The sequence below is a fragment of the Nicotiana attenuata genome, unplaced genomic scaffold, assembly GCF_001879085.1.
Source record: "Nicotiana attenuata strain UT unplaced genomic scaffold, NIATTr2, whole genome shotgun sequence".
Lineage (NCBI taxonomy): Eukaryota > Viridiplantae > Streptophyta > Magnoliopsida > Solanales > Solanaceae > Nicotiana > Nicotiana attenuata.
The window spans coordinates 353,585-365,039 of NW_017670377.1; the positions used below are offsets into that span (position 1 = coordinate 353,585).

Consider the following 11,455-nt stretch of genomic DNA (forward strand, 5'->3'; position numbering starts at 1 on the left):
GATTTACAGGTTGAAGATTCAGAGCACTAGGATTCCCGTACCAGCTGTTTGGTGATCCCCAGTTCTTTCGGGGCTTTATCATTACTTTACGGTCTTTCAGTATTTACAGGCAGTCAGTGTTTTTAGTACTTTATTCGAGGCTTCATAGACTAGAGTAACAGCTAGACAGAGTCACAGACTTTTCATATTAAGCCATGTTGGCTACAAATATATTTCAGAATTGTATTAGTATTTCCGCACTTTGATTTATATCATCCACAATTTTTAGTATATCAGCATGTGTTAGTTTATCTTCTGCATTTAGTATGTTATGATACCACATGTTGATTCAGCCAGCCAGTTGGTTCGCTCGGTCACATGTAGTCGGGCGCCGAGTGCCGTGTTACGTCCTGGCCCAGGTTCGGGGCGTGACAAAGGACATGTGGGAGGTGTCTTGCAATGGTTAAATTTCTGAAAGGCCAGGTGGAAGAAACAGAAGTTATGTAGTTGCTTAAAGGAGAGGGTTTATCCAAAGTGAGAGAGTGGCAGAGTAGCATGTGGGTTCTATGATAAGATAACTACATGCCTTGAAAAAAGTGTAGAGAAATTTGGAATTTATGGTGGACAGTGACTAGGTCTACGGACTTAATTTGGAACATTGGCTATTATACGATGGGAGATTGGATATAACAGAAAGGAGTTTGCTGTATATGAAGAAGGATACAACATGACATTGGGTCAGAAGATATTGGCGTACCTCTAGTTGATGTCCATGAGGAGTGAAGGGACTTGTGCGGCTGGTGAATGATCATGGGCTCAGGAGGGGTTACTGATTTGGTAGTAATTGTACCTAGTGTGGCGACATTGGAAGATGTCGGCATGATATTTCCACATGTGGGTTATCTCCTGTGAGCAGGTCAGCGGTCTCGTGGTAGCCCTTCTACGAAAAATTCTATTGGCTATCTAATAAGAGGTCAGATATGTAAATGTGGCTAGTAATTCAGAGTGTTCATAAAGGGTTTAACAGAAGGATTTCGAGAAGTTTTGTGGGTTGATTGTGCAAGATCAGGTCAACAATGAAGAAAGAATCTTGGTGGGTTCCAGAGTTATGCAATAGTAGCTTCAAGTCAGGTGGGAGTGCCCCACCGTCTACGAATTTGGATTTGCATGGTTGCCTACTTGTGAAGTTTCTGGTTATAGGCATGTTGATGGGTTATTGTGACTGAGGAAAGAGAACATCAGTGGTAATTTGAGCAAAGGATTTGAGGAATGTGTTCTATAATTGGCATTATTGATTCATGTTCGGGCTTTGGGAAGATTCAAGAATTATGCTTTGTGTAGAAGTGAGTTACAAGGAAGATGATTCAGCCGGGTGATTCCTTGAGAGAGTGTTCATGTGCTAGCAGAGCCTTGGAGTTGATTATATTTGGGACTGAGTCAGAGTGGGCGACTCTCAGCAACGGTCCTAGTGAATTCAAAGGTTAAAGTGTGGTGCCTAAGGATTTTGAGTCCATAGTAAGGTTGAGTATCGAGCTTTTGCAACGGATTATGATAAACGAGCTTGGGGTGTTCTATGTTATCTCCAGTATGCGGTGTAGTATAAGGGGAATGGGAGGATATAACTTTGGATTTATAGAAGAATTATCCGATTGGGTGTACCGGTTGAAGACGCGATTATACGCACAATGAGGGTAGGAAATGGTTTTTGGGTTTTGAGACAATATGGTCTTGTGAAATGGGGTCACTCAGGACTAGTGCAGATTAAGTTCACTATCTTTTGAATGGAGTTATTATTATTCCTAAGGCAAGTCCAGGGTAAATTAGAAGATAGTCGGATCGGTTAGCAATGGCTGAATCGGCATGATGGTGGCAATGATCAGCTCCTTCAGCATGTTGGGTTACTCATGTGATTTGTGACGGTACGTGCGATGCTTGACGACCACCGTAATTGACTTTATTTGGAGGTATTCAAGTGTTATGGCATGTTATATGTAGATGGATCCGGGAAGGATCACGGTGGTTTAGACCACTGCCTGAGGATCATATTTTTTATGGTTATGAGGATCCAGTTGCTTGTTGCTATAGTTCTCCTGAAATGAGTTAAGTGAAAAGTTCCTATTTGATGAAGTGTTTAATCTATTAGTGGTTTAGGAGTTATGATGAAATTTTTGTACTCTTGCGTATTGGCATGATTAGGTGCAGTGAGTAGCATGGGAATTGGAAGTTTAGGATCAAGTTTGCGGTTCGGTGTTGACAAGGATGTCACGAGCTCGGATGATCGAGAAAAGACTTAGATGGTTAGAGTCAACTGGTATTGTTTTTGGTGTCACCTGAGATCAGTTTCGAGTGTGAGAGGCTTTGCATTCTGATTGCGGATTCTTGAATTGCTTTACAGCTTTGTGTGGCCGGTAGTATGGATGTGCAGACTTGTTACCTGGTGCAGGAGGTCGTGGGAGCATGTCCCGTGAGAAGATTGTATAAGTGTGACATGTAGTCACTTAATTGATCGAAGATTGGAACAAAGTATGGAGATTTTGGCACTATCGTTCGTGTGAGAATTTATGCATGAAGGGCGCTCGGTTCATTTGGCTGTGGATTGTGGAACTTTGTTCCGAATCGACGGTTGTTCTTGTGTGTCATAGGAAGAAGGAGTATTGTGGATCCTTGAAAGGTTACCAGCCTAGTGTGGTACGATCAGAATCGGCTTGAGTTCTGTGGATGGATCCAAATGTGAATGTGGGCTCTATATCAGGCCGGGTGTATTGATTTCAGCATAGCGATCCTTATGGAGGGGTATTCGGACGTTGGATGTTATTTTGCCGTCGGCTATTTCATGTAATACTATATTGTGCCGTGCGAGTTGTGAAACGGCTTGATTAAATTTCATATGTATTGAGGTTACGCGTAGCGAGGGTGTTATGTGAGCAGGATATCTCTCGAGATTCAGAGCACATATCGCACCTTAGTTGTGCTTGAGTTTTGTAGCGTATGGCGCTATCCGTCTCCCCAATGATGGTATTGTGCACTTGGCATGCTTGTGGCCGACATTCGGGTACTTTGTAGTAATGAGCATTCGTAAGTATCTCCTTATGTAGGTTTTATGCGTGGATCGGGTGGTACTCCGCCACGGGTATGTTGTTTGGATCGGGTTGCACGCCGCAACGGTGTAATATTGAGTACAATTCCCCCTATATCTATTATTGTGTGTTTTGCTTCTCACTTTCCGGGGAAGATTCATAACATCTTTTCGGTGGTTTAATCAGTTACGTGGGTTGAGTAGTTCGTTCCAGAGTTTGTTTTCCTTATGTATCATGTTCAAGTTGTGGCTTGTTGGCGCACTAATAGTGTCATATGAGATCTTAGATAGTGAATGTGTTGCCTTATTGCTGGAACGACTTGTACTGGGTGAGACGAGATTATTGGACCTGGGATCGGTGCGATCAGATTTATATAAGGCACATTCAAGATGAAATATCGTTATTCAATCCAAAATGAGGTAATGGTTCTTGTCGGGAGGAGAGACTCCATGAATTGTGATTCCGCAGGTGGTTATGGGTTCTATACATCTTTTCTGTCGTGGCAGCATTAGGGGAGTTGAAGGAAGGCTTATATTGGTCATGAGGTATACTATGAGCTTTGGGTTATTGGAAATTTCAGCTGTTGTGCTTGGGAAAGATTTTCGTTGGGCAAATAAGTTACATGATGCATGGTATGAATTCAGTAAGGGTATATAATCGTGTTTGGTACACTGTGTAGTGACCGATACGGTGTTCCTGTGTTGGGAACAGGCCTAGTAGAGAATTTCAGATGTTAGAATTTGGCTCTAAGTCTTTTTGGCTACATAAACGGGGGAATCTTCAGATTGGCTCGAGCTAATGTGCTCAACTGAGTTGTGGTAGCACGGATAGGTGCATGAGGTGTTAAACAGTGATTTCAGACAACTCCAGAGTAGTCCTTACCACGTTCGAGGAAGAATGTATGTTTAAGTGGAGAGAATGTAATGACCCGACCGGTCGTTTTGATCTCTAGCGCGTCATTCGGCAATTTAAGGCCATGAGTAGCTTCACCTCAGGTATTATGACTTGTACGCGTGGTCGGAATTGAAATTTGGGATGTTTGAAGTCGATTTGGAAAGAGAATTCTCATTTCGGAAGATTTAAGTTGGAAGAATTGGTTAAGTTGTGATTTTTAAGTAAACGACCTCGGTATCGATATTTGAAGGTTCCAAAAGGTTCGTATGATGATTTTGTACTTGGGCGTATGTCCGGATTGGGGTTTGGATGACCCGGGAGTGTTTCGGCGCCTATTGTGGAAGCTAGCATTTTAGAAGAATTTCATAAGTTTGGGTTGAAGTGCATTTCAAAGTAATCAATGTCCGTTTGGGATTCCGAGTCTAGGAATAGTTCTGTATGGTGATTCTGGTATTAGGAGCGCGTCTAGAAGAGGATTCGGAGGTCCGTAGGTCATTTTGGGGTCATTTGGCTAAAGTTAGCAATTTGAAGGTTTTTGAGAAGTTTGACCGGAAGTGGACTTTTTGATATCGGGGTCGGAATCCGATTTCGAAAGTTGGAGTAGGTCCGTAATGTCGAATACGACTTGTGTGCAAAATTTGAGGTCAATCGGACGTGATTTGATAGGTTTCAGCATCGAATGTAGAAGTTGATGCTCTAAAGTTCATTAAGCTAGAATTTGGGGTATGATTCATGACTTCGGCGTTGTTTAATGTGATTTTGAAGCCTTGAGCAGGTCTGCGTTATATTTTAGAACTGGTGGGTGTGATTGGACGGGGTCCCGGGGGCCTCAGGTGGATTCCGGGTAGTTAACAGATCGAACTTGGAATTTGAGAAAGAGTTGAAGTAGCTGGTGTCTGGTGCAATCGCATCTGGGTGAAAAGCGCCGCAGGTGCGAGCCCGCAGGTGCAGCGTTATGGTCGTAGAAGCGGTCCTGGACCACCTGGGCAAAGGGCCGCAAATGCGGTGCTCGGGGCACTGATGCGCATCCGTAGAAGCAGAGAGGGCATCGCAAAAGCAGGGTTAGACCTTTGGCGTTGGACCACAGGAGTGGTCAAGCCTCCGCAGAAGCGTGGCCGCAGGAGCGGGTTTTTGTCCGTAGAAGCAAACTTGGCTGGGCTTGATAGAAAGCCGCACCTGCGATGGGAATGTTTGCAGGTGCGGAGCCGCAGAAGAGGCTAGTGGACCGCAGATGCGAATGTCGTCTGGGCAGAAGGGTTCTTTTAAAATCGGGATTTGGCCCATTTTCTCTCATTTTCTCTTGGTTGGACGATTTTTGGAGAGCTCCATGTGGGGATTTTCATTATTCAAGTCAAGGTAAGTAATTCCCACCTCATTTTAAGTTAAATACATGAATTTTTATGGATTTAAACATGAAAATTGGTGAAATTGTGGGATTTTTGGTAGAAAACCTAAAAATTTATATATTTAGTGGCCTTGTGGGCGCAACAGCGTGGTTAATGCGGGGCTTAGGTGAGCTGCATTCCATATTAGGACTCGCAGCCAGCAGAGTCTCCTTCAGAGCATGTATATTTTCTTCCCTGTCCAAATTTGTATTCCGGGCAGAGGCTCTATTTTATTCGATTTCCTAGTTGATGCTCATGCACTCGTGACACCGGATTTTGGGATGATTATGGGTTATTCAGTATTGAAATTGTTAAAAACATTATTATTTACTCTGAAATTTTCATCTTCTACTATTTTATTGAAGGAAAACTATGATTTCAAAAATATTAAAATGAGGACCTAAATTAAGTATTTCATATTGGCTTGCCTGACAGCGATGTCCGGTGCCATTACGACCTTTAATGTATTTTGGGTCGTAACAGGCTGGCTGCAGAACAGATCAGACTTCAGTACTTCTAACAACAGGAGTAAAAATAGGAAAGGATAGATCACTTAAAACATTTATGTCCTAAACTAAATAGCTTAAAGTTTGATTCATAAAAGTGGAAGATAGATGACCCTATTGGATGAAAATACAAAAAAGGGCTCCACTTATGATAAACAAATAGCAACCATAAAATTTCCTAGTCTTCATACATTGAATTCTAATTAATAGTGAAAATTACAGCTCGGAGAGATAAATGTCAAGAATGAAAAACAGTCATTAAAATTCAGAAATCTTGTAGTTGTAGAACCAATGGAGGATCTCTCTTAGAGAGAGAATAATGACTGAAAGGCCCCTGATTCTCTGGAATTGAATCTTAAACCATCTGCTGTGAACTTATTGAACATGACTGATCATAATACTGTTGCACCACCAGGACTGATGCTGTTGTGGAGAATTCGGATGAAGTCAAAAAACTCCCAATTGGCCCTAGTTCAGGGAAATCAATTTGGCTCAATGCAAGAGCTACTACACCATTAGGCATTCGACCGACCACAAACAAACTGCATCGACTGTAATCACGTATGATAGTAATTGTTTCCGACACATTTCTAACATTATTCTCTTCATATTTAATGGAACTGTCTTCTGATATACTCGTTCTGAAATCAGCAAGAAACTCCTCATCAGCAGAGACTAATGTTGCAGCAGAAGTTCCTTCTGTATCTATTCTTACTATCTCTTCTGTGGAATCTGATTCCAATAAGAAGCGAATGACTGTTAACTCGACTCCTGGGTGCTCAGCCATACGAGCCCCATAAGCAAGTGCTTCACGATCATCACGACCCCCAAAAAAGAGAACGGTAACTGAAAAGGAAACGTTACTTGCAGATATCTGTGCACTACCACCGAGTCCACGGTCAACAAATATCCCCACTGAACATGAAGCATGTTCAAGAACCCTTTTGTTAACCAAGTGAAAATCAAGTCGAGTTGACTCAAATGAGCCGTCAAGTCTTAGATTCTTGTGATATGGTAAAATTATGAATGCTATATCTTTCCTCTCAGCGGTAATGCAAATATCTTCATGCATATCAGTTAATGATGAGATTGATGTCATTGGCCGCACAGAGACCTGACTTAATTGTTGGAAAGCCTCGAACGCCACAACAACGTGGTTAGCTGACCGCTGACCCTTACTCCAAAAAGGTAAGCCATTATGTCGAGCCTTGTGTACCATTAGGATAGCCGACGGTCTCTCCGAGAACTCCACAAGATGCATTGCATATACACTAAGCCTTTCTCCCCTCTCAGTCCCACGTGAGGCCTCAAGGAGGTTAATTATCGATGGGATATTCCTGGAACTATGGAAGCAGGCAAGTATTCGAAGTTGAGTATTTGGATTTTTCCTTTCTACTCTTCTATGTTTATAGTCACTTTTTCTTGCCTTTTCTGCTGGCTTGTAAACAGCCAAAACCAAAGGTGTGGTTATAAAGGTTGTGAAGAGAGCCATCAAAACCATAATAGCAAAAATCTGATCATTCAACACCTGCATGAGATATAAGAGTAAAACAACTTCAAGCTGAAACAGATTACATGACTTCACAAAGCAATAAGACACTAGACGAGCATTACCTTTCGATCTTTGCCAATATTAAGGACAATCAGTTCCACTAGTCCCTTACTGTTCATAAGAAATCCAAGAGCAAGAGCCTCTCTTTTGGGAATCTTCCAGAGAAGTGAAACTATAAAAGTGCCAAGAATCTTTCCCAAGCATGCTGTAAATATGACCAGAACTAGCAAACCCCATGATTGTATACCTTGGATTGTAGCGACATTCGTTTTTAGACCACTTGACACAAAGTATAATGGGAGGAAAAGACCAGATACAAGGTCCTCAACCTTTTCAACCAGTACACCTGCAAATGGCCCCTCTTTTGGAACAAGAACTCCAATGACGAAAGCCCCAAACATTGCATGAATCCCAATAATATCAGTGACAAATCCAGCTGCAAGTACAGCAGCTAAAGTACCACATATATACATCTCATCCACAGGTTCACCTTCGAGGCAACGCCGTGACATCCACTTAAAAATTGGTGGCACAATAAGACTGGCGCCAATGACGAAACCACATCCACTGAGGAAAACCCAAAGTGAAACGGCAGGGGATAGATTATCACCTGATAAGGCGATGGCAAGAGCAAGTAAGATCCAGGCTGCCACATCATTAACTGCTGCCGCAGACATGGCCATTCTTCCAACATTAGTAGTTAAAAGTTTCAGTTCAGCCAATATTCGTGCCAGAACAGGAAATGCAGTTATGGAAAGTGCTACACCCATGAATACAAGAAATGAAGTAGCATTTACCCCTTTAGCTATTGTTTCTCGAAGAATGAATGAAGAGCCAATTCCCAAAGCAAAAGGAAGACTAATTCCTGCAACAGCAATGCCAAGGACTTTTTTCCCACTCTGACGCAATGACTTGAAATCTAGTTCCAGGCCAACTAGGAACAAAAAGAACAACAGACCAATATTTGCCAGTGTGTCTAAGACAGTGATGCTCTTCGGTGGGAATACTGCATTCAAATAGGCTTTGTTACGACCAAGAGCTGATGGTCCCAACAATATTCCTCCCTATATATCAGGAAGAGAACGTTAGTTCCTTAAGGAGAATGAACTTCAAGATAGCCCTTAAGTTTTCTTGGGGCGGGGAGAATTCAGCTGCAGCAGCTTAGAGCCATCACAAATCATTGTCCACAAGACTACCACATCCATGTCTTTGTAGCATTTGTGTAAGTGTAATTTAATAAAAAAGTGAAATTGTTCTTTCCTCTTCCAGCAAATGTGCCATGAAAAAGAATGAAAAGGAAGACTAAAGGATGACATGCAGATGTTAGTCAGTGAAGTCTAATACACTGGAACTAGGGGGAGAGAAACTTTTTGAAAATGATAATTCAACCAAGTAAGTTTTCTTTGGTAGTTATGGGTCACCAACAGCATCATTTAGAGTCCAAACCACTACCAAGAAGAAACAAGAAGATAAAACTGGACAGGTAGTTTAGTTCAGTTTGGAGACAAATTTGAAAAGAACAAAATAGTTATGAAGGGCAGATAATTTACTTCAGCCAGGAGAGAAATAAAATGGAAAAGAATAAACCAGGAAAAAAATAGGACACTAATACAAGGAATTCAGATACCCAATTACAGACAATGAAGCCAATTTTCTTTGAGATGACAGAGGAGAAACAACTTACAATAATCTCAGCAATTACGCGTGGTTGTCGTAGAGGCCGCAGCAAAAAGGCAAGACCTCTTGTTACGACAAGAACTAAACATATCTGCAAAATGGCCAGGGGAAGTGCAAAATCCAGGGGATTATCGCCTTGAAAAATGCCATTAGACGTGGCCTTCATCGGAGCTGGACAGAGATGTTCCATACCGGATGCCATTCTAGAAGAAGCTAGTCCTGCAAAAACAATACTGTAAACCAGGTGGGCAATTACACTTGCAATTCCAACTCAAAAGAAGCATATCTTAAGGAAATGAACTTTAAGGACAAAATAATCTTTAGTAGAATCACGAGACAAAACAAGATTCAGTGTTCCCAAGAGGATGGTTGAGTGGTTAAGCCATTGGAAAACAATAAACCTGGAGATATCAGGTTCGACCGCTATAACTAGTGTAAGCATATCTACCCTAACCTTGGTGGCCAAATTTACCTTACACGTGCACTTGTGGGAAGTACTAGTTTGTCAAAAACGAGTCGAGATGTGCACAAATTGGCATGGATATATACCTATATTTTAGAATTAGAAAAAGGGATCCACTAGTTCAATCACCACTAGTCCCTCCAAAAAGTGGAGCGAGTAATTCCAGCAAGGATGTCACGGAATACCAATTTACTAATACCATTTAAAAGATGATTATTTTTGCGCACAAATAAATAATGTGATGTTTTAAACTTTCTGATATGATGTTTTCTCTAGAAAACTAACTTTCCAAGCTTTACTCATCACTTGACAACCTACTACTGCCCATAAGGACTCGTGCATAAAAAATGGACTTGTCTTCTAAGTGAAGAAAAAATAATTGTCATAGGGTCTAGTTGCTCGTATAATCCAACAGAGAAAAAGAATAACTTGTAGAGTTACTAGTCATTCTTGCAAACTAGAAATAATCAAGTAAAGGAATTTCTGAAATCATTTACCATTCTGTTAGCAAATAGTTATCAATGTCCCTAAGCAAACCCACTAGTTTGAACAATTTTTTTCTTTACTAAATACTTAGAAGAGAAGTCCATTTTCTATGCCTTAATTTGCTGCTCAGAATTATCAAGAGAATGCACATAAGCAAATTCGCAAGGAAAATTCCAGTGACCAAGAACCGATATGACAAATTCGAAAATGTATATGCATGATCCATGAGTAATACTGGAATATATATATATGCATGTATACAGAGAGAGAAAAGGTCCAGACCTGTGAAATGGGTCGGGTAGAAAGATCACCCGATTACTCCCTTGTGAAACTCCGTTTTAATTGGTTGCTACAGAGAACTCCACCGACTTATAGGAAAGTGTTTTGTTTTCAAGGAGATGAGGACGAAGATATATCTGTCATAAATAAAGCGGGTTGACGGCTCACTAAGGCGTGAACGCAGGGACAAATAGCTTCAGTCCCCCTAATAGGTCACGTAACTCCGACACTGAAGGTTCAACTGCGACTCCGTGGGGACAACCTATGCTAAACAATACAATATGGGCTCGTCTCCTTTGGCGGCGGGATGCATAAGAGATAATTAATGGGGAATTAATACCTATGTCCATTTATAATTAGCTCATTACAAAAATTGACCAATTGATAAAATATTACTAATATTAGCCAAATTAGCCAATTAGCTATTTGAAGCAAAAAATATCAAACTTTTTCTTTGTTTTGAGTGGGTATTATTAGAATAGATTGGGCACAACTTAAGGAGCTTGAATCTCAGTTTTGGGATGATTTGGTGAAGTTTTGAGGTGGTTTGAATTGAAAATTCGAAGTAAAAGCTGAACATGAAAAAAAATGATATGTGTCACACTGTGTATCATTTGTGTATCACATATGTATCATATTTGTATCAATTGTGTATCACATGTATATCCATGTATACTTGTGTGTGAGATACATGCGTGATACATGTTTGATACATGTGTCGCAGAAGACTTTTTTTAACTCGATTTAATTACGAATTTTGATACAAAACCAATCCAAATCACCTCCAATCTTCCTCAAATTTTGTATATTGACTTATCTATATATTTTCAATGAATTTCAACTATACCCATTGAAAAAGTTCCTTTTTTGCTTCTATTTTTGGAATATTGTATAGATTTTTGTATTTCATCACCTTATTTGCTACCCCGTCCATAAAATTTTCTTTCCATCTTGTATCTAATGTTGCTAATCACGCTTAAAAATATGAAAGGTGATTTTTGCATGTGATTCTTTGATAGAAAGAATCCTATTATTTGGTGTTTCAATTTTTGTTAGCTAGTTTTGGTAAGTCTATGACTAATGGCTAGAGGTTGGTAAGTTGAGATTTATTTGGGACATTTTTGTAAGTTTCCCATAATTAATTCTCAGATCTATAT

The 11,455-nt window shown here is 40.6% G+C and overlaps 1 protein-coding gene across 2 annotated transcripts; it reads right to left on the reverse strand.

Moving 5' to 3' along the window:
- Positions 1-5,963: 5,963 nt before the first annotated feature.
- Positions 5,964-10,581, reverse strand: LOC109238592 (cation/H(+) antiporter 18-like). 2 transcript variants are annotated; one of them, XM_019405078.1, is made up of 4 exons: positions 10,302-10,581; positions 9,078-9,289; positions 7,456-8,457; positions 5,964-7,369 (listed from the first exon to the last, which is right to left on the reverse strand). In XM_019405078.1, exons 2-4 carry the CDS (start codon positions 9,270-9,272, stop codon positions 6,197-6,199), a joined length of 2,370 nt encoding a protein of 789 aa, XP_019260623.1. In that variant the 5' UTR covers positions 9,273-9,289; positions 10,302-10,581; the 3' UTR covers positions 5,964-6,196. The 2 variants fall into 2 exon arrangements, with proteins under 2 accessions (XP_019260623.1, XP_019260622.1); XM_019405077.1 differs by having other exon boundaries at positions 9,078-9,303.
- Between the last annotated feature and the right edge of the window lie 874 nt (positions 10,582-11,455).